Source organism: Vombatus ursinus, unplaced genomic scaffold (genome assembly GCF_900497805.2).
Source record: "Vombatus ursinus unplaced genomic scaffold, bare-nosed wombat genome assembly UNPS02013950.1, whole genome shotgun sequence".
Lineage (NCBI taxonomy): Eukaryota > Metazoa > Chordata > Mammalia > Diprotodontia > Vombatidae > Vombatus > Vombatus ursinus.
Genome location: NW_020953728.1, coordinates 2,241,895 through 2,266,515, shown reverse-complemented (window position 1 = coordinate 2,266,515; position 24,621 = coordinate 2,241,895). Strand labels below are relative to the sequence as shown.

The 24,621-nt window shown below is 35.2% G+C and overlaps 1 protein-coding gene across 1 annotated transcript in view; it reads right to left on the bottom strand.

Annotated features, from left to right (window-relative positions):
* Nucleotides 1-24,621, bottom strand: part of ARID2 (AT-rich interaction domain 2) — a 208,469-nt gene that overhangs the window by 4,260 nt on the left and 179,588 nt on the right. Inside the window, exons 16-18 of the mRNA XM_027858933.1 lie at nucleotides 21,021-21,169; nucleotides 1,029-1,167; nucleotides 853-938 (exon numbers count right to left, since the gene is read on the bottom strand). Of these exons, the coding sequence (XP_027714734.1) occupies nucleotides 853-938; nucleotides 1,029-1,167; nucleotides 21,021-21,169 (374 nt within the window). The remainder of the gene's footprint in view (nucleotides 1-852; nucleotides 939-1,028; nucleotides 1,168-21,020; nucleotides 21,170-24,621) is intronic.

Sequence of the window (24,621 nt, the reverse complement as noted above, 5' to 3'; positions counted from 1 at the left end):
TGCTGATGCTTGAAGCAAAACAGTAAAGTCTTGAAAATATTTCTCTTATAACTTTACAATATAAAAAATTTGTATTGACTAAAATAATTATAAATGGAAAACTTGAAGTAGATTCTGATTCAATCACTGAGACTAAGTATTATGTTAAAAATTTCACGTGAAAGAATTAATGTTTTTCATTCTTCACTTAATCCTAAATAACTAAAAAAGAGCTGTCTAATGGTACAGACCATTCAAGAAAATAGATCTGATGAGACAGGAAGTATTTATTACTAGATTGTAAGTGTACTGAAGGCAGCAACAGTGTCTTATTTATCTTTGTATCTCCCCAAGTGCTTGGCACACACAGTAGCAGGGAGTATTTACTGTTAGGTACCATAATACCTCTAAACCTAAAAAGAGAAGTACTTTATAGAAGAAAAAAGTGCATTTTTCATTTTAAAAACTAAACTACACATAGCTGTAAGATATGTCACTTTAGCCTCTAGGAAGAGTAGTTAGTTCTGTGAAAGGTTTTTTCTCCATAAGCCCATGAATGTCCAATGCACATGAAAAGGAATAAGACCACCCCACTAATGTCTATGAAATAAAATCAAATTATTTGAGAGCTGTAAAACAACTTACACATTACCTATCCTACTCTTATTTTACAGACAAGGAAGTGGATGCTCAGAGAACAAAGTGACTTATCTATGGTCACACAGCTAGTTGGTAGAAAAGCTAAGACTAAAACCCAGGTCTCCTGACTGCCAATCCAGTGCTCATTCTATTTAATCCTACTGCCTACTATAGTTTTAAGGATCTCTTCTGATTTTTGGTTCGTTCCTTCTCTTTATGCTTTATGATTCTTACTTGTTGGAGGGTTTTTGATTTCCTAATTGTCCTGATTCATCTTGTTTTAATCCTGCAAGCAGAGCATCCCTTGAGCAATGCTTATCCTTTTTGAGAGAGAAAAGAAAAAACAATGTATTAAGTTCTTTAATTCAATCAGATTGTTTCCTGTTTAAAGAGTATTAAGAAAACTGTACCTGTAAGTGAGTAATAAAGGAAAACCTCTGTCGCTGAAAAGGCTCACAACCTTCCCACAAGCACTGCCCTGGATATACATCTTTCCCTCCATGTTCTGTTGCTGCATGGTAAAAAACCTGTGATGGTGTTTGAAACCACCTTAAAAAAAAAAATCAGTAACTTACTTTGTTGCCATTTCAAAAAATGATTTTATAAAAACTAGTGTACTAAACAAAAGTTCATTATGTTAAGACATTCTACACAGGAATTCATTGACTACATCAAAATTTCTTAATTTTGACTTCAAAAGAAAAGCAGAATAGCATAAATAAAAGAGAATTCAGAATGAATGGTGGCAGTCAATGTCATTACAGAAAATGTAAAATATTCTTCCTATTTTAAAAAGGTGCCACATTGTTTTTTCTTTTCCAAAACATTCCAACTTTTTAACTTTTTGAGTTAGCTTTAATTAGGCTTTATAAATACGTAAATTAATAATTGTAATTTGTAAAATTTATAATTACACAATTTATAAATGGATTAACACCACCATTTTGCTTCAACTTCCCCCTCTTTAAGGTAGGCAAAAACCTCTCAGAGGGAGATAAAATGACACAGAAATCGATCAGCCCTCATACATAGAAATCTCACATGCTGTACTTTTTACACACTCAATACAAAGCATACATACACACATAGATTTGGACTGGACCTGTGATTTCATCGATGTAGGGAGCTCCCAGTAAGAACTTCCTCTGGGAAAGCAGATGCACTTGCTGTGCATTCATAGCCTTAGAAAGCTGCTTGGGGGCACTGAGAGGTTAAGGGACTTGCTCAGAGTCACAGAGCCAGTATGTGTAGGAGGAGGGACTCAACTCAGTTCTTCCTGACTTCAAGGTCAGCTCTATCCAATGCTCCACGTTGCCTCTGCATTATCAATACCACTTTAAAATGAAAGTCAGGAGAAGAAATCTTAGAATGTGAAGTTACATGTTTGACATTGGAAAATGAGTATGAATTGTCTGTTGTTTTAAGTAGAAAGGGCGCTTAAAAGCGGTCCAGGTGAGAATAAGAGACTTTAAAGTGCCATTGAAATACATGAATACACTATCCAATTTTTATTGTTCACTATGGATTATACTTTTAACCTTCCTTTATGAAATATATTTTGAAATAATTTTGTCAGTGAGAGTAATTAATTATAGTGACTATAGGCTATCTAAAAATACTACTCATACTTGTTTGTAGACCTACCTACTGAAAAGCTTCTTCTTACTTTTTGGAAGCAGTACTGTGAAAAAAAAGAAACAGTACTGTGGTTGGCATAATGGATAGAGAGCTGGCCTCTTAAACAACTCTAAGGCAGTAAATTGCAGAGGAGGTGCTGACCTTCATTGACAGGGAGAGTTACTCATCTGAGACTTACCCATCTCAATGACATCATAGGTCCAGTCCCCATCCCTAAATTACATTTAAATTCAATAAACATTTATTAAGCACCTACTAAAAGCTGGGGCTAAAAAAAAGGGGGCAAAAGACAGTCCATACCCTCAAGGTGCTTACAATCTAATAGGGGAGATAATATGCAAACAAATATATACAAAGCAAGTTATATATACAGGACAAATGGGAAATAATTTAAAAAGGAAAGGCACTGGAATTGAGAAGGGTTAGAATGTGGGATTTCAGTTGGGACTTGAAGCCAGGGAGGTCAGTAGTTGGGAGTGGAAGAGGGAGAATGCTCCAGGCATGGAGACAACCAGAGAAAATACCCTGAGCTGAGAGATGGAGTGGAAGAGCCAGAAGGGCAATGTCACTGGATCAAAGAATACCTACCAGGGAATAAGGTGTAAGAAGACTGGAAAGGGGGTGGGGATGTGAAGGGTTTGGTTATAAAAGGTTTTAAATGCTAAACAGCATTTTGTATTTGGTCCTGGATGCAAGAGGAAGCCACTGGGGTGTACTGATTATGGGGGGTAGGAGTGGGAGCAGACAGGGGTGTTACATGACCTGTGTTTCAGGAAACTCATTTTAGTGTCTGAATGGAAAATGGATTGTAAGGAAAGATTTGAGGCAGACAGACCCACCAGCAGGCTAATTCAGTAGTCCAGGAGTAAGGTGATGAGGCCTGCACTAGAAGGGTGGTGATGTCAAAGAGAAGGGGTGATGTTGCAAAAGTGAAATCGACAGGCTCTGATAATAGATTGAATATGGGGGGAGGGAGGTGGGAGAGAGATAATGAGGAGTTTGAGATGATTCCTAGGTTGCATGTCTGAGGGACTAGGAGGATAGTCCCCTCTACAATAAGAGGGAAGGTAGGGTGGGGGAAAGATAATGAGTTCTATTTTGAACATACTGAGTTTAAGATGTCTACTGGACATCCAGCTCAAGGTGTCCGAGAGCCAGTTGGAGATGCAAGATTGGAGGTCTACAGAAAGACTGGGGAAGGAAAGGTAGATTTGAGAATCATCAGCATAACAATGTAAATTAAATCCATGGGAACTGATGAAATCAACAAATAGTAGAGAAGGAGAACAGAAGAGGGCTGAGGACAGAACCCTGGAGAAACAACTATGGTTAGAGACAGGGAGCTGGAGGAGCCAGCAAAGGAGACTTAGGAGAGGTCAGACAGAAGGAGAACCAGGAGGGAGTTGTGTCCTCAAAACCTGGAGAGAAGAATTATCAAGGAGTTTGATCAACAGTGTCAAAGGCTGCAGAGCAGTCAAGAAGAATCAGGCCTGAGAAAAGGCCATTGGATTTGGCAACTTAAGAGATCACTGGTAATTTTGGAGAGAGCAGCTCTGGTGGAATGATAAGGTCGGAAGCCAGCATGTAAGAGAATGAGGAGAGAAAGTAGAGGTCTTTTCAAGATTAGTTACAAAGGATGATAGATAGCAGGAATAGAAGGATCAAGTGAGAATTTTTTTCAGGATAAGGGAGCTATGGGCATGTCTGTAGGCAGGAGGGAATAAACCAGTAGAGACAGGGAGAGATTGAAAATAAGTGAAGGAATGGGGATGGCAGGGGAGGTAACTGGTGTGGGTTACTAATCTCCAAAAGATTATGGAAAATCAACTCAAAGAAATGGTCAGGGCTAAATCTTTGACATAAATTACCTACTTAATTAAAATTAAATTAATTAAAAGTAACAAATTTATTTTATCATGGAAAGTCTGACTTTAGCCGTATGTATGATAACTAGGTGCCTTTCACGTTAATGTCTGATCTTTATCTATATACATCACAAGATCATAGATTTAGAGCTACAAGGGACCTTACAGATCATGAGCACTATCATTTACAAATGAGAAAGCTGAGGACGAGATAAATTAGGAGTCTTGCCCAAGTTGACATGAATGACAAGTAGCAAAAATGATTTGAATCCAAATCCTGTGACTTAAAATTAAGGTGCTCTTTCCACAGTAGGAATATGCATCTACAACTTATAATGAATTACCAACTCAGTGGACTTGCCTCACAAGAATCAATCAACAAGCATCTGTTTTTACGCACCTGCTGGGTGCTAGCTATTGTGCTGGTGTTAATAGATACAAAGACAAAAAAAGAAAGCAGAGCTTACATTCAATATGAAAAATCAACATGTAAAAATATAAGTATATACAAAATACAAGGTAATTTTTGTGAGGAGATAGTAGCAATTAGGGAAAACTAGTAATGTAAGAAATAGTACTTAAGCTTGGCTCTATAGGAAACAGGATTCTAAAAGGTGAAGGTGAAAAAAATATAATTTGGACTTGTGCAAAGGCACATGGAATTTCATGTGTCAGCAACTGCAAGAAAGTCAGTTTGGCTGGAACCTGAGTGTGTGAAGCTTACTTATATGTAATAAAACTGAAAAGGTAAGTTAGAACCAGGTTAAGGGCATTAGATACTAAACAAAAGATATTCTATTGGATTCTAAAAGTAACAGGAAGTTGATCAAGCAAGGGAGTTGGAGAATTTGAGAGGGGAAAATTGAGGAGTCTTCTCTCAAGAACATATAAATATAAGCTTCCTATTTAGGCAATTCACTGATAATTAAGAATGCAATTCTAATACATCAACTGGAAAAAAATCTAAGTAAAATTTTAAACTAATGCAAAAACAAGTGAAACTATCTAATTCAAAAGGTATTTATTAAGTATTTCTGTTGAAGTCCCTGTACTAGGTACAGGGGATAATTAATACTAAAATATTTGTACTGCATACAAAATAAACAAGAGGATTTGGGGAGTTAGAAAACACTAACAACCAAAAGGATGAGAAGGGAATTGGGAATATAGAAAGTAGCAAATGAGTTTGGCCATAAAGAAAGCTAAGGATGCTTAGAAGGCAGATATGAGGAGGGAGAGCATTGAGGTGTTAGGGGACAACCTGTATAAAAACACATTTACAGAATGATGAGTTTAGAGAATAGTTAAACGTTTGAGTAAGAAATTTCTATTGTATATAGAGACATAATAAGAAACCACTAACAAGATTTGAGCTGAGGAGTTACATAGTCAGATCTATGTCTTATGATTTTGACAGTTACTGAAGAGAAGAAAATGGAAACTGAGAAACCAATTAGAAGGCTATTATTGTAGTCCAGGCAAGAGGCTATGGGGGCTTGATAACGCCACATAAATGGAAAAGAGCAGCCGGATATAAAAGATGATGTAGAGATACAACAAGACTTGGCATGTAATAAAGTAACTTATGTGTGGGGTAAGGAGAGAGGGAAAAGTCAAATATGACTGAGTTTGTGAACCTGCTTGACTAGGATATTTAAAAAGAAAAGGGGAATTTTGAAGGTGAGGGGTGAAGAAACATGCTGTATATTTCAGCATGTCAAAGGGGGTATCTGACAAAGATACCTAGCAACCAGTTGGTGAGATTGAGCTAGAATCCAGGCAAGATTAAGACTACATATGTGGATTTAGAAATTATTTGTACAGAAACAATAATTAAACTCACAAAAATGGAAAAAGATACTGAGAAAAATGATGATTACACAAGGACACTAAACAGGAATCACTAGGAATAAATAAAGAACCATCACACACAAAAATCTTCAGGAAGAAAGTATGAGAGAAGGATACATGTAAAAGAACCAGCCCTGGTAAGACCTGGAAAAGGGAGCTTAGGAGGAGAGAATGGAGGATAACATAAAGGGTTTTGAAGTGTGAAAGAGGAACAGAATTCAGCAGAAAGCCCTCATTTTCTCAAAAAATAAGAGGCAAATTTCTGGCAAAGAAGACTGATTTACAAGGCTTGAGAAAATAAGGTCTAGAAAAACTTCTTTGGGGAAGGAAAATCAATCAAGGAATAATAGTAGGATTTCTATGGACAGTTGCTGCGATTAAATAACGAGTGGACTTTGTCACCCTATGTGTTTCCAGTGGTTTTCAGTAGCAGGAATGAGAAGATGGGTTGTGGAACTTTTCAAGGGTTGGAGTTTAGCAAAACATACTGTCAAAGGGTAGAAGACAGCACATAGACGAACGAGGGTCAACATTATGAAACGACAAAAAGTGAAATCAGGGAACGGGTGGAGGACTAGCAGAAAAGGGAAGAGTGATGGTCATGGTAAGAAAGACGGCTGGCTTTAGGGCAAGTGAGGTGAAGATGAATAGGAGGTTAAGATCATCCAACAAAGTTCAGAATTCACAATTATAGGTGAGAAGATAAAGGGGAATCAACATGAATACTAAAGTCCCCGAGTATGAGTGCGTGGATTGGGATGGAGAGGAAGGCTAAACCAGGTACCAAATAAAAGACTACAATTTGAATTTAGACAAGGTGATAAGACAGATTTGTTCATAGTTTTCAGTCATGTCTGACTTCGTGACCTCATCTGGGGTTTTCTTGGCAAAGATACTGGAATGGTTTGCTACTTCCTTCTCCAGTTCATTTTACAGATGAGGAAATGGAGGCAAACAGGGCTTAAGTTGCTTGCCCAGGTCACACAGGCAGTCAATGTCTGGGGTCATATTTGAATTCAGGAACACAGTCTTCCTGACACCAGGCTTGGCACTCTATGCTCTGTACCACCAAGCTGCCCAAGACAGATTTAGTGAACCTTAAAAGACATTTGTGAGAGATGGCACAAGAAACGTCTAGACTCTGGAAGCAGCAATGCAGAGCAAGGAATATGCCTGCCCACTGTGTCAGAGAACATAAAAGAAGCAATTCTTAGTTGAGTTTTCTGTATCCACCCACATATAATGTCTCACTTTCTGCTTAAACTGCTATTAACAAAAACTGTCATCTCTACTCCAAATTTTTCTGTTGTGTTCATTCAACTACATAAAGAATTTGTCTTTCACAAGTATGCATCACCTGAATGTTCTCATTTCTCAGGCTCACACTCTCTCACATACTTCCTCTCAGATGGCTCAAAGTAAAGCTTAAACATTATTACTAAAAGTATTCATTTGCATATAATATTTATTTGGAACAAAGGTAAGAAATCCCCAGGCCATTAACTATACTAACTATATTTTTCAACTATGACAGTAAAATTCTTACCAAATACTGACACTGGAATGTGTTATTATAGGGATTGAAAAAGAAGATTAGATCTAGAGTCAGGGGACCTGGATTTGAAACTTAGTTCTGCTATTTGCTACCTATGTGACAGTGGGCAAATGGCTTTAATTCTTGTGGCTTTAGTTTCCTTATCAGTAAAAAGGGGAGACTAAATCAGATGATATTTAAGGCCTCTTCTAGGTGGCAGAGGGAAATAGTCAACTCAGGGACAGGAAGACCTGGGTTTAAGGGCTACTTCTGACACAGGATATGTGACCCTGGGCAAATCACTTAACTTTTCTGTGTTAAGGAAATGATGACCTGCATTGGTAGGTCTCTTTATCTAAGAGTTCCCAACACCAGTGAAATTACAGGCCCAGTACCTATCCCTATGTATTATGAAGTCAGAACAGGAAGAATACAGTTTGATTTAATTCAAAGTAGTCTGATTGGTACAGAAGGTTTTTTGCCTTTTTTTTTTTAATGTGAACAAGAAGAACCCATCACCCACTTTGGATAACAGTATTATTATTTTTGTCCAAACTAATTTAACTTGGTGGTATAATACACTATCATACATACATGCCACTATCAAATCAAAAAATTTCTCAGGTATCACATGTACATAGAAAGTAAAAGAGACACTATATCTGCCTCTTATAAATTTAAAAGCCTACGAGCAAAAACTATTTTTTTGGGGGGGGCTAAGCAATGGGATTAAGTGACTTGCCCAGGATCACACAGCTAGTAAGTGTTATGTGTCTGAGGCCAGATTTGAACTCATGTCTTCCTGAATCCAGGGCTGGTGCTCTATCCACTGTACCAACTAGCTACCCCCCAAAAACTACTTCTTAACCTGACTTTGAGATATCTCCTTAGCTGGACATTGGACATAAGCAAGAGAAGCCTATTTTAAAATAAAAACTGGCATTTAAACTTTACTCATGAAACAAATATCTTTCACTATTGTGAATTATTAACATCCTTCCCTATTTCCTAATCTCCCCATCTTAAAAAAAAAAATCAAAACAATGAACCAACCGACTACATCTTTCTTCTCTTTTCTCAGCCAAACTCCTGAAAAAAAGCTGTTTATAGTCCCTGAATTCACTTCCTGTCTTCTCACTCATTCACTCCTCAGCCTCTGCTCTCTTTAAAGTAACCAATGAAATCCTGGGCATTGAGAGATCAAGTGATGTGCCCAATCACACTATTACTATGTGACAAAGGTGAAAATTTGTTCCTCCTGACTCTGAGGATGGCTCTCTACACTACTTCTCTTCATTTCTATTTTATAGATGAGGAAATTGAGGCAGAATTGGTTAAGTGACTTATCCAAGGTTATACAAAGGTCAAGTAGAAAGAACTGGGATTTGAACTCAAATCTTCTAACACCAAATCTCATACTCTTACCAACCTACCACATCTTTAATCTTCTCATTTTACAAATGAGGGCATTGAGGCCATATACAGTACAGATTAGGAGATTCAGAAAATTGTGAATATTTCTTTGAGCTAAAGACTTCTATATTATAGGGCAGGAGGGTATCAAATCAGTTTCTCAGATAATCTCTGGATACTACAAGCTCTATAATTCAAACTAAAGCTGTGAAACATGACTTGATTACAATTTTATTCTATTACTGACAAGGAATTAAATGAGCTTAATGATTAATTTCTATCTACCTTAGAATTCTTCCTCTAAATTTCAACTGCCTTCTTAAGGTGTGGAAGTGAGCACAGGTAGTTCAAGGCTATAGTAACAAATTCTAACAGATACACACCAGTACACACCAGAAAGGTTTTTTACTAATTGGTTCAATGGTAAACTATATAATCTTAGCTACTAAGCTACTAAGAGAAGCTCTTAATGTTGCTATTACTTCAAATTTGGCTGTCTGTCTAGCAGTCATACCACTAGTTACAACCATGGTCACAGTAAACAATAACAAAGCATAAAGATGAGAATGCACTGCCTGCACCGCTCAATGTAACCAATTTTTTAAAGTTGTTGCCCTTTAGGAAAAAAAATAAAAGACTTGCCTTGACCATTACTCTTTTTCATGTAAATGTAAACGAAGTAAAACAATATCCACAATAATGAAGATGAATGAGAACAGAAACCAATTCAGTCAGTAAATATTTAATCTCCTAGTCAAGTGCAAAGACAAGACTATCCATGTCAATGTTGGTTTTGATCTCAAACCAATTTGTAAAACATTAGAGAGGAAAACACTGAAAGAGTATAGCTGTATGATTTCAAAAAATGTTGAAAAGTAGTTTTGTGCAAAATATGGCTACAAAGAATTTGGTATGAGGTCTAGTTAAGCCAAGTCATGCTGAAGTTGCTAGGTGGTGCAGTGGATATGGAACTGAGCAAGGAGTCAGGAAGTTCTGAGTTCAAATCCAGCCTCAGACATTTATTAACTGTTTGACCTTGGACAAATCACTTAACCTGTCTGCCTCAGTTTCTTCAACTATAAAATGGGAATCATAATAGCAGCTACCTCCCAGGGTTGTTGTGAGGAATAAATAAGATAAAATCTGTTAATATTTTCAAAGTGCTTAGCACAGTATCTGGTACATACACAGCAGGGCACTTAAGCCAACCTTCTTTCCTCCTTTCCTTTTCTTTCCCTTCCTCCCTCCTTCCTTTTCTATAAAATCTTTATGAGAATAAGAATCATCAATGAAAACATAAAAGAAAAAGGCAACCTTTTACAAATAGTTTTCTACAATCAACTCCTTTTTATGTAAACCTTAAAATATAAAAATATTAAATTAATCATGGTTACAAAACTGACTTAAAAGTATAAAAAATAATGGTCATTAATACTGAAGAGGCATTTGATTCAGTAAAACAAAATTGATTCAGTCTCATAAAAGTTCCTCAGATAAAGTGTCTTTCATGTGTAAAGCAAAATGACACAGGACTTCATCAAAGATGGGACTAGAGAGATAATTTCAACTCTGTTCAGTGTGTTAACAACAGAGATAACATATTCACCAAATGTGCTTACCAGAATACTGGTAATTGTTCCCCTTATGTATTTACTATTGGAGACTGTTTTAATAAAACATAATATAACACTATTTACATCAAGCTACAAAATCTCAGTGAAACCAACCACTCTGGAAAAATATTGCCTAAATTATTACTTATACCTTGTTAGGCAATAACTAGCTGAATTAGTCCATCAATATATACATTTTGGACAGGTATTTCAGTGGGCTGAGCTGGGCCCAAAATTAAGTAGGAGACTGGGCTAGACTTCATTTTTGCAAATGTACAACACGGTCAATGACTGTAAACTTCTCACTGCTACAAAGTCCATTTCTTTAACATCAACACTCTCCAAGTGATGTCATACTGATGCAAAGACAGAAAACCATTATCTCAGAAAAATCAAAACATAAGGTAACTTAAAGGGCAGTGGAAATGCATGGATAGCGTAAGCAGTTTGAAGCATATTACTAACGATGACTTATGTATAACAGCAGCATAAAAGGCATTGACTTTAGATATAACTTGAAAAGGAGGTACTTAAGTTATGTATGGAGAATGAGAAATCAGATGGATAGCTGAGTGGTTCTTTGAAGATAAAGAAGAACTCGGAAGCCTAACAGTGGCTGGGCAGAATCTCCATGAAAAACTTAGGGAAAAGATGGATAACAAGATAACAAGGATGATACTGCATCAGTGGGGAAAGGAATACCCATACCAATATGATAAAAGTGGCATTAAAGCAAAAAAGAAAACATTTAGGAGTAACCAGCTATTTCTAAAATCACAGAATTTTTTTTTTTTTCTGATATCTTAACAACTTTCTAAACCTTAGAGCTCATCTTCTTGGGTATAAGGCTCTCTTAGCCAAAGCGGAAGAGGCTGCCCAAAAGTCAACAGCCAAAAGTTTTCAAGTTGAACTTCTACAAGAATTTATCCACTTTTTTCCCATGAAGACAAAATGCAACAAATCAATAAAAAATTAACCTAGCAAAGCAAATTCACTCCAACTGACAGGCAAGGCATTGTTCTTCCTTTAATACACTATGCAAAAATGAGATCAACTTGAGAGAGCACATTCAGAATCTAAATACTGACATCTGTCACTGTCAGTCAACATAGGATCATGAGAGATAAGTTGTGCTGCAGAACTGGTTGCTGCATTTGACTGTGTAGGTTAGTATAACAGATATTTTTATAAAAATGGGGGGGGGTGTTGCTATAGAGTTTAGAAACCACTATCTTAGCTATGACACCAAATATACAAAAAGCCCCTAGGGAATAGGACTACTTAGATTTTATAGACTGTTAAAAAAAAATAACAAATGTTGGGACAGATAGATGGCACAGTGGATAGAGCACTGGTCCTGGATTCAGGAGGACCTGAGTTCAAATCCGGCTTTAGACACATAACATTTACTAGCTGTGTAACCCTGGGCAAGTCACTTAATCCCAATGCCTAGCCAAAAAAAAAAAAAATAGCCAATGTCAAATCAACAAAGTTCAAATATAAGATGTTTAATTATTTGCTACTATTTACTGCTTACAGACTTCTCACCATTCATTCCATGGGATAGAAAATCAGTCATTGTCATCTAACCTCTGATACTTCTGAAATTTACCTTTCAAGTCCTAGTAGAGAGCACAGAGCTCTCAAGCTGCTATTAAAACATAAATACAAGAAGCTTTACTCATAGCACAATTGCTCTGAGTTCTTCCCATTCAGATACACTGCAACTTAAATCCTATCTGAAAAGGGGAAAAAAAACCCCAACTTTAATTGAGTCATCTCTATCACCAAATCAGCAGCTAGGTGGCACAGTGGATGGTCTTGTGCCTGAAGTCAGGAAGACACTTGACCCTCGGCAAGTCACTGTATTTGCCTCAGTTTCTCATCTATAAAATAAGGTGGAGAAGGAAATGGCAAATCACTCTAGTATCTATGCCAAGAAAACCCTAAATGTAGTCACGTAGAGTCAGTTATGAGTGAACAAGAACTATCATCAAATGACAAAATTTCACCTAATCTCAGAATGGATTGTAGCAGTGAAAAACAGTTTAAAATTCTGCAAATTGTACTCCAATGTCAATCACATTTCATTTCTAATTATGTTCCAGTACACCATTGAGTACAACATCCAAAAGTACCAGGTCAAAATGTACAACAGCTGCATGAGTAAAAAAAAAAAAAAAAAAGCTTCCAAAATTGGAAACAAACTCCTCTAGAATTAATCTAAGGTTGGAATACAAGTTGAGGAATGCTGTGCATGATGAACAAACAGAAAAGGAAACATTTTATTTTTTGTTAGGCAGGTTCTGAAAAGAGAAATAGAATGGGTTGGTGTACATCTGAATTTTACTTAGGTATGCCATTATAAATTCCTTCCCTTTAATTTTCTGAAGTTGACTTAATTGTACTTTTAGAAAAAAAGGAAAAAAATTCTTAAGATTCCTGGTATATTTCTCAAGGGTAGTCTTGAGGGAACTGCTGCTGTGGACTTAAATATCCAGTGTTACAAGGTCCTTTATTTAATGGATTTGTAATCTCATTGATGTGTGGGCAACTTAAGAGGCAGAGTGGATAGAGTGCTAGGCATAGATTCAAGAAGACTCATCTTCCTGAGTTCAAATCTGGCCTCAGACTAGCTATGTGACCCTGGGCAAGTCATTATTTGCCTCAGTTTCCTCATCCGTAAAATGAGCTGGAGAAGGAAATGGCAAACCACTTCAGGGTCTTTGCCAAGAAAACTCTAAATAAGGTCACGAAGAATCAGACGAGACTTAGCAACAACAACAGAAGCTCACTGATGTAGTTTTTACTTCCAATGGTGGGGACTACAATGTCTACTACATCTTCTTATCCTGTTCAATTCTTACCCGCCTCTTAATAAATCATCTATAGAGAACCTATCTAGCATGATGGGAGCCATTCTGTTTTTCTGATGATACGTATTCTGAGTACTATGTTATATGCCTAGCAGCTTGGTAATCATTAGTAATATATTAAAGTCTACTTATGTGCTCCATGTGTTTCTCTGATGCCTTTGGGCTAGATACAACTCTGAGAATGTGGCATTCTCTATGACAGGATCACAACAGGCATACTGGTGTTAAGGATGAGTTAGTGGGTAGGGTTAAAGATGAAAAAGGAAGAAGATAAATATTTAAAAACATTTAAAAATACACAAAGAACAAAAAAAAGAGTTTCCTAAGGGAAAACAAATAGTAAATTTGTTACTATTGAATTAAATTTAATATACACTTAAAAGAAAATGTGTTAATAATTAAAATAAAAATAAAGCTTAGGGAAGGACAATCAGAAGATAAATCTTGGAACAGCTAGGAATCTTTGAAAATGTTACACAAGCCAGGACATTCAAGACAGAAATGCTGAAAAAGAAAACGACTCCAAAACATCCACAAGCACTGCCTCAGACAAACCTAACTAGAATTCTTAGAAGAGATGAACCAAAAGTTAAAAAAAAAAAAGTAAAAATTTTTTATAAATGGAATGAGAGTGAGAAAAAAAATTGAAAAAGAAATGAGAGCAATGCAAGAAAGAATTGGAAGGGGAAAAGCTCAACACAACAGGTACAAAACCTTACCCAAGCAACAAACTCCTTGAAAATCTGAATGCACCAAGTAAAAACCAATGACTTCATGAGTACATAAGAAATATTAAAACAATGTCAAAATGCTAAGCAAAAGGGAAAAAAATGTAAAGTATCTCACAGCAAAAACAACTGACTAGGAGACTAGATTAAGGAGAAAAATGTAATAATCATTTTATCATCTGACCCCCCAAAAAAAGGCTAGACATCATATTCCAAGAAAGTTTAAAAGAAATTGCCAAATCTCTTGGAAACAGAAGGCAAAATGGAAATAGAAAGAAACAACCAGTTACCTGCTGAAAGAAACCTTTTAATGGAAATTCCCAGGAATATCAAAGCCGCAATTGAAAGCTTCCAGCGAGCAGCCAGAAATAGAGTTCAAGAAAAGAGGGGCCAAAATCAGGATTGAACATAGCAGTCACCACTAAAAAGATGCAGAGAACTTGGAATACTATCATTTCAGAAGGGATATGGGCTTACAGCTAATCACAGAAGTGAAGAGAAATGAACAAAGGTAAACATAAATGAACTGTAATAAAGGACTAAATAAGGATGAATTGCTCACTTTGAAATATGGCAAGATGATACGTGTCCCTTCTGACCATCATTGAGGTTCACAGAGGAAGATCAATTAGACAAGGTTTGGTAGTGGTTCTATTAAATCTTAGAGATTTTAAGAAAAGAATGCAAAGAAAAGGGAAGAGAAAAATACTGGGGGGGGGGGGAAGGAAGGCTAGGACATTATCAGGGTGCACAAATAGATTATTTAAATAAATAAGAGGGGAGAAGGTGAAGATAAATATCAAGAGAAGTGGAGGATTAAATTACTCCTCTCAGACCTGGATAAATCTAACCATAACATAAACAAGAAATTAAGGAGATGAATAGAATTACAGAAAAGGCAAATATGATACACCTCTGGAGAATACTGAATGGGAGCATATGGATTTCTCAGCTGTGCATGGCATCTTCAAAAAAATGACCATGTATTAGGTCATAAAAACCTCACAAAGAAATGCAGAAAAGGATAAATTTTAAGTACATATGTTTCTAACCATAACTGAATAAAAATTACATTGAATAAAGTGCCTTTGAAGCACAGATTAAAAATTCATTGGAAACTAAATAATCTAATACTAAAGAATGGGCAGGTCAAAGAACAAAACATACAAACAATAATTTCATTAATGATAATGACAACAATGAGACAACATATCAAAATTTGTAGGATGCAACCAAAGCATGACAGTGGAAAATTTCTATCTCTAAATACTTACAATAAATAAAAGAGGAAAAGAGCAGATCAACAACTTGGGTAAGCACCTTAAAAAACTACAAAAGCAACAAATTTAAAACTACCAATTAAACAACAAAATAGAAATCCTAAGAATCAAAGGTGAGATTAATAAAATTGAGACTAGAAACAAAACCAAACCACTGAAGTCAAATAAAGGGAGCTAGTTTTCGGGGGGGGGGGGGCAATAAAATAGATAAACCACTGACTAATTTGATTTTAAAAAGGAAGGAAGACAACCAAATTACCAGCATAAACAGTGAAAAGGGTAAATTCACGTCCAATGAATATGAAATTAAAGCAATTATTAAGGACTATTTTGTCCAACTATGCCAATAAAACTGACAATTTGAATCAATGAATATTTAACAAAAATATAAATTGCACATACTACCACAACAGGAAATAGCATACTTAAATGATCCTATTTAGGGAGGAAAAACTGAACAAGCCATAAATGATCTCCCTAAGGAAAAACCCCAAGACCAGATGGATTTACAAATGAATTCTACTAAACACTTAAAAAAGTTAATTCCAATATTACTACATAAATTGTTTGAAAAAATAGGTAAAAAAGGAGTCTTAACAAGTTCCTTCTATGACACAAATAGTTATCGATACTTAAAAATTAGAGAGAGCTAAAATACAGAAAGAAAACTGAAGACCAATTTCCCTAATTTAATATTGGTACAAAAACTTTAAATAGGAGATTAGAGCCTATATAGCACAAAGACTGTAACTATGACCAGGCTAGATTTATATCAGGAATGTAGGACTGGTTCAATTAACTATATGGTCAGCATCACTGACCATACCGATAACAAAAACAACAAAAAATATATGATTGTTTCAATAGACACAAAAAGGACTTTTGACAAAATACAACATTCATAACTGTTAAAAAAAAAGACTAGAAATCATAGGAATAAACTTAACTTTCCTTAAAATGTGAAGTACTACCTATCTAAAACCAAGAACAATGAGATCGAGATGAAGCAACGATGTCTATTACCATTATTATTCAATATTGTAATAGAAATGCTAACTATGCAATATGAGAAGAAAAAAGAATTGAAGCATAGACAATGACAAAACAAAACTATTACTTTTTGCAAATGATATGATTTAAAGAACCGTAGAGAGTCAACTAAAAACTTAATGGAAACAATTAATAACTTCAGAAAAGTTGCAAGATATAAAATAAATCCACAAAAAGCCTCATCATTTCTGTATATTATCAATAAAACCCAATAGGATCAGACAGAAAGAAAAAAATTGAAAATAACTACAGATAGCATAAAATGCTTGAGAAGACTGTCTACCTGTCTTGACACACATACAAGAATTACATGAACATAATTATAAAGCATTCTTCACACAAATAAAGACAGTTTTAAATAACTGGAGAAATATTAATTGTTCATGGGTAGGTTGAGCCAATATAACAAAAATACTATCTAAATTTGGTACTGCATAAGAAATAGAGAGGCTGATCAATGTAGCATAGTAGGTACAATGCATACAGAAGTGCTTGATAAACCCAAAGATCCCAGCTATTGGGACAAGAGCTCCCTATCTGAGAAAAACTTGAGAAAACTGGAAAGAATTCTGGCAGACCAGCATCTCACACTATATATCAAGATAAGCTCAAAATGGGTACATGATTTAGACATAAAGTGTGACATCATAAGCAAATTAATTGAGCAGAGAAGAAATTATCTGGCAGATCTTTGGATAGGGAAAGATTTCATTTCTCTATCAAGAGATAGAGAGGTTCACAGGAGGTAAAAAGAATAATTCTTATTGCATAGAAAGCTTTTACACACAAGAAAAGCAATGCAACTAAAAGAGGAAAAGAAGGAAACTGGAGGGGGAAATCTTTGCAGCAAGTTTCTCTCATAACGGTCTCATTTGTAAAATATATAGGAACTTAGTACCACTCCCCAACTGATAAATCATCAAAATCAAAGCTATCAACAGTCATGTGAAAAAAATGTTTTAAATCACTAATAATTAGAGAAGTGCAAATTAACATAACTTTGAGGTACCACCTCACAACCATCAACTTGGTTAAGATGACATAAAAGATAAATATCAAATGCTAGAGGGGATGTAGGAAAATAGATCCACTAATGCACTGCTGTGAACTAGTCCAGCCATTAAGGAAAGCAATTTGGAACTATGTCCAAAAAACTATTACACTGTGCATACTCTTTGAACACACAATATTGCTACTAGGTCTATAATTCAAAGAGATCAAGGAAAGAAGAAAAGGACCCATATGTACAAAAATATTAATAGCACTTCTTTTTGTGGTGGCAAAGAACTGGAAACTCATCAGTTGGGGAATGGCTAAACAAGATGCACCAATGTGGCACCATGGAGTCAGAAAGGCTCGTCTTTCCAAGTTAAAATCTGGCCTCTGACATTTACTAGCTATGTGACCTTGCGCAAGTCACCTAACCCTGTATATCTCTGTTTTCTCATTTGTAAAATGAGCTGGAGCAGGAAATAGTAAACCAGTCCAGTATCTTTGCCAAAAAACTACAAATGGAGTCATGAAGAGTGAAGATACTACTGAAACGACTGAACAAAGATTGGTAAATGAATTTGATGGAATGCTATTGTGCTGTAAGAAATGAAAGGGAATATCTGAAAAAAACCTAGCAAGCCTTATGTGAACTGATGAAAAATTGAGTTGAGCAGACCTGAAGAACAATTTATGCAATAACAACAATATTATAAAAATAATCAACTGTGAAAGACTTAATAACTGATCAACACAATGATCCACAATTCCAAAAGACTCATAATGAAAAATACTATCCACTTCCACATTGAGAACTGAGATTCATAATGGAGATTGAAGCATATTTTTCTTTTTTTTTCCTTGCCTTTGGGGGGGGTGGTGTGTTAGGGGGTGGGGAACATGGCTAATGCAGAAATTGTTTCACATGACTTCCTATTTGTGATGGGTTCTGTAGTAATTGTCTTCTCAATGGGTTGGATACTGGAAAAATTTCAGAACTTAAAACTGAATTTTAAAAAAGCTTTACAATTTTTCAAATTTCAGTTTTCTCTCAAGAGTTGGATATTGGAGAAAAGATTCCCACTGGGAAGAAATATCTTTCATATAGTATCTTTCAAAAAGAGGAAGCTAAGTGATACAGGGGATAGAATGCTAAGCCTGGAGTCAAGAAGACTGGAGTTCAAATTTGGCCTCAGGCATTTTCTAGCTAAATGTCCCTGAGCAAGTTATTTAACATCTGTTTGCCTCAGTTTCCTCAATTATAAAACTGAGCACCAACCTCACAGGGTTGTATTGAGGAATAAATGAGATAGTATTTGCGAAATAATTAGCAGAGTACCCAGCATAGAGTAGGCACTATATAAATGCTTATTCCCTTCCCTAGTAAGATAACAAAGGAATAAGAAAGTAGGTATACGAAATTTAAAGCCAATATGAATAATAACTTGAAGCAACATGGATCACTTACTAGTACTGTTATTTCTTATCTAACTATCTATCATGATTAAAAAAAATGATGGCTGAGTGTAAGGGATGCTATCCTGTACCATGTGAGGAAAAGCAGCAGCACCACATACACTAGTCACTTTATGTGTATAGAAAGAGAAGAAAGTCACTTTTAGTCACATGAAAGCAATAGAGCACAAACAGCTACTTTTAGCTTTTAAGTACCAAGCACTTCAAAATAAAAAAGAAAGAGATAGTATGTTTAGTCCCCAGTTTCTGGGAACATGAGAAGTTGCTTTAAAAAAGATACATATATACTTTCAACTGAAATTTCATTAAGTAAAAGGGATATCTTCCTTGGGATATCTCTGAAGGGCAGTTCTTAAACTAGCTAGGTCTAAATAAGTTTTATTTTATTATTTAAAATTATAGAGAAACACTGAATAAACTGACAAATTCCATGGCTGTGAAGTACTTGATGCAGTTACTGAAAAAGGAAAATTTCTTGTTCATATTTATCCTGTGAGGAACATGCAACAAAAACATGACAAAAGACCAAGTCTTCAATAGGAAAACTACACATCTGTAGTCTATCCCCTGAAGACAATAAAAAAACTAGGAGAATATTCCTACTTAATCTGTCCTTATGAAATTTTTTTCAAGTTGTTATATTATATGACACAAAATAATTCATTTCTGTACACTTAAAATTCTCTAGTGTGATTCTATTAATGAAAAGGGACAAACTTTTAAACTTCATTAATTGTATTTAAAAACTATAGTACCCTTGAGAAATTATTCTCAAAATTTTTCAATCCACTGTCCACTTTGGGATATAAGAAGACCCAAGGTACTACAGTACTATATACTACCCTAGAGAAATTATTCTTAAAAAACTATAGCACCCTAGAGAAATTATTCTCAAAACTTTTCAATCCACTGTCCACTTCGAGATATAAAAAGGTCCTCATTAACTTCTGCTTTCTAGTTTAAAAAACAAAACAAAACAGTACTATGTTTCTGAAGTCATAGATGAAGCTATAGATAAATTCATTAATGATTCATTACATATATTCACATGATGAACAAAAGAAAAAAACAGCATCTTACTAGAAATATTAACACTATAAAAGATAAGCCCAGAGATCATCTGGAGAAACATCAGTGATTGCCAGTTCACACTCTGACAATCACAGTCCTTGAACAAGTCTCTACAAAAGGTTTACAATAAATTAGACTTCTCTTTAGGAGTTTATGGCAGATGCTGGATAAACACCATAAATTAGAGTTTGACATAGAAAATTTAAATCTAAACTACTGTGACAATGGATTGGCTTATAATTTTTGTTAAAATTTAGCTAAGCAGCGTGTGCTAACAACTTTGAAAGACTGGAGATCTGTCTGATCAATGCAATAACCAACCACAACTCTAAAGGACCAATGATGAAGAATGTTCAAGTTGCAAAATGGGAAATACCAATGGAAATAGCTGTTATTCGATAACTAATATTTACAAGGATTTTTTTTTCTTCCTCAGTCAGGGTAGGGTAGTGGGAAAATGGGTGGGTCTTGATAGGAAGGAAGGACTATAAATACTTGTTAACTGGGAAAAAAAAGCATATGAGGAAAAACATTTTTTAAAGTTTTTATAAGTTTGTTTCTGAAGAATGAACTGATATGAAGGTATTTCCCTCAGGAATTAAGATGGCTCCTTAATTCATCAATATCATTTTGAAATTTTCTGTCAAGCCCATTCTCCCCATGGCAACTCAATAAAGGTGGCTTCTAACTTATAGAAATGTTCAAGAGACTTCTAAAATGTTGAAACATTTATAATTATCATATACCAAGATGTTCTTTTACATACAAATATTATGTTAAATCATAACTTATCTATATCCATCAGGAAGAGAGTTTTACCCCTAATTTAAAATGTACTTGTTTACATTAGATTTATAGAGTGATCACTTCTAAAATAAAAATTCTTTTGCTAAAAAAGTTTCTCTTAAAAAAAATTGAGTCATTCAAAAATTGAATTTAACTATAAGCTCATTCTGAAAATAGAACACTTCTAACACTAATAGAACACTTTGTATATTAAACAAAACAGCCATTTACTTTTTACAAGACTGCCACAGACACATGAAGTTTTGTCCAGGTTTTTTCATTTGTTCTCCATGTTGACTGGATGTACTGAATGGAGATGGTTGAGAACTGTTATGCTGGCCCTGTACTTGAACAGGTGGTACTGGTGTCACAGGTGTGCTCTGTTGAAAAATTACAAATGCATGGGTTTTTAAATAATAAAGGAAAACACATTCACATTTTATACTTCATTCTAACAACTCTACATGAAAAATTGTGCATTTATCTATTAATATACTGAGTGCTACTTTTCTTTAAATATTTTTAATTTAAGACGTACATGTGATCGAAAAATCTTAAAAATATTCAGATTCCTTTACTTCACATAGAAGCATATAAGCAAAATTTAGGTAAATAAATTACATTTAATCATTACTATAGCACTTAAATCATTCATTTTAAATAATTTTTGAACTAAATATCTTTAACTGGAGATTTCAATCCATAAGAAAAGTATTAGTTTCTAAAGTTGAAACACTAAATGTTTTCTTATCCATGATAAATTTACTGATATGCTTCATGTAGGCTAGCAGGAAACAGTACAAAACTCAGAATAATTATGTACCTATACACATGTAGAAATCTGTTAATTTATTAAATTAACTTCTAAGATTAACCCCCTTAATGAGGTGAGTTTTTCTCCGTCAAAGTTAAAAGATCTATCGTTGTTATGAACTCTCTTGTAATGGCAAACTATCCAAATCTTTTTGCTTCTTTCCTCTCAAACATTCTTCTTTAACAAATTTACACTCCAACACTAAGAAATTACATATTGAGTTTTAGTACATGTACAAAAGGAAAAATGCTTTTTGTATGACATAGTAATAATGTGGTATATTTTTAGTTAGTGATTACATATCAGATTGTATTTAAAATGTTCATCTCAATTGTTTTTATCATCTTGTTTATAAAGTAATTTTGCTAAGTAGATAGTAAATATTACAAATCACTCAAAATAGAAATTTAAAACCTTTACAATGATGAAATTTGACAAAATGAAGTTATATTATACTCTAGTATAAAGGAAAGAAAATACATAGCTGGATAAAGAAAAAAGAACTAAAAGAAAAGAAGCTGTAATAACTGTTGCTCTTGATGCCCCGAAATCCTCTTTCCAGGAAGAGCACAAATGGCTTTTAGTAGTTAAAAAAAGACTTTCCTTCAGTCAATAGATGATTTTTGAGAAAGTACCACATGCAAATCACAATACAAGAAGGACTGTGTCTTTGCCCCAAAAGAGCTTCCAATCTAGTTTCTGAAATGACATGCATATCAAAAGTTAACAATATAAAGAATAATAAACACTAAACAACAAGTGAAAGGAGAGAAAGGAGAAAGTCATTCCTTTATTGAAAGGGGGTAAGAACAAGCTTTGTGGATATCTGAACTAGACCCTGAATGACAGGTACAATTTAGGCAGGCAGATAAAGATAGGAAAAGAATTACAAGTAGTATAAATATTAAAATCAAGGACACAAAAGCAATATGGATTTGAGATGATAAGTAAATCAGCTTTCTTGCAGTAGAATTTATGCTGAGAAACACAGAAAAGTTTTGAATAGCAGGCTGGGACAATAAATGGCAGGTTAACAAGTTTTAATACTCTCCTATGCTCAACAAGGAATCACTGAAGGTTAGTAAATAGAAGAATAAAATAATGAAAAGTGCATATTTAAAGACAGTTTATCTAGTGTTAGACTAGAATTGGAGAAAATGTAAGAAGGAAACTTGAGCCCAGTTATTGTAGAAAGCTAATTTGGTGGCCCAGGCATGGTGTGATAAGGGCTAAAAAGATGTAGGGAGAAGCTGGTAATACAGATGTTACTTTGATGTTAATTTAAGAATGTCATCTTTTCAATCCCCATTCTTCTGAAACTCTCTGCAGCCTTTTGACACCGTTTATTGCTCTCTTCTTGATACTCTTTTCTCTCTAGGTTTTTGGTACACCCCTCTCTCCTGGTTCTCCTCCCCTTGTCTGTCTCCTTTACAGGGGATCCTCATCCAAGTCAGGTCCACTAAGCATGGGTAACAGGGCTTTCTCTTGGTTCATCTTCTCTTCTCCCTCTATACTATATTTGATGATCTCATCAGCTCCCGTGGACTGAATTGCAATGTCTATGTTAATGATTCTTAAATCTACCTAAATCTAACCCTAAGATTTCTGCAAGACATTCAGTCTTGCATCTCCAGCTGCCTTTCAGACATGTCCAGTAGACATCTTAAATACAATATGTCCAAAACTGAACTCCCTAAACCCACTTCTCCTCCAAACCGCCCTATTATTGTTGACCATCCTCCCAGTTACCCAGGCTTGCAACTTAGGTATCATGTCGTCAATATCTCTCACTGCCCCTATCCCAATGTTGCCAATGACTGTTGATTTCACATTTGCAACATCTCTCAAATACTCCCCCTTCTCTCCTCTGATAGTGGCACTACCTAGGTGCTGGTACGGGACAATTACAAAAGCCTGTTGGCCGTAATTCTTTCCTCACTGCAGTCCATCTTCCATTCAGCTGCCAAAGTGATATTCCTGAAGTATAGGTCTTACCATGTCACTTCTCTACTCAAAAACTCAAGTGGCCCCTTATCACCTCCAGGATCAACAAAAAAGAATTTTGTAATCCTTTGTTTAGTGTTCAAAGCCCTTCATAACCTAACTCAATTCTTCCTCCCCTTCTATCTATTCATTCTTCTTATACCTTACACCCTTCTACTCTCTCCTCTCAGCCCACATACTCTTCGAACCAGTGACACTGGCCTTTTTGCTATTCCATAAACAAGATACTCCCTATCCCTTGGCTCCAGACATTTTCTTTGGCTGTCCCTCATGCCAGGATGCTCTCTCCTATCATCTCTACCTCCTGGCTCCCCAGCTTGCTTTAAGTCCCAACTAAAATACCACCTTCCACAAGGTTGCTTTTCCAACTCCAATTAATTCTAGTGCTTTTTCTCTATTTATTATTTCCTTTTTATCCTATCTACAGCTTGTTTGCAACCATTTATTTGCTTCTTGTCTTCCCTACCAGGTTGCGATTGTCTTCTGCCTTTCCCCAGCTCTTACCACAGTGCCTGGCACATAGTAGGTGCTTATTAAATGCTTATTCACTTGACTGACAGAAACTCAACATTGGCACAGTTATGGAGTGATGCTCTTCCATAATTGGTGGAATGTAAACTAGTGGAATATTTTTAGAGAGCAATGTGACAGTTAAAAAAAAATAATCATACCTTTTAACCCAATTACTTTTGACCACTGTTAAGAACACACCCTGAAAGCTTTATAAAAACTAAAAATGAGCTACTTGTGCAAAGATTTTCATGGCAATATCATAAGTAATTACAAAAACCTCTGGAAACATTGTAAATATAAAATGATAGAGGAATAGTTTAATTATGGAACATGAATGTAATAAAATACCATAATGCAATTTAGATCAATGAGTATGAAGTATATAAAGCAATCTGGAAAAATCTATATGAAATAATGCAAAAAAGAAAAAAAGAGAACCAGAAGAATAGGTATATACTGTGAAGAAAAAGAGTGTAATAATGAATGGAAAATAAAGAATCC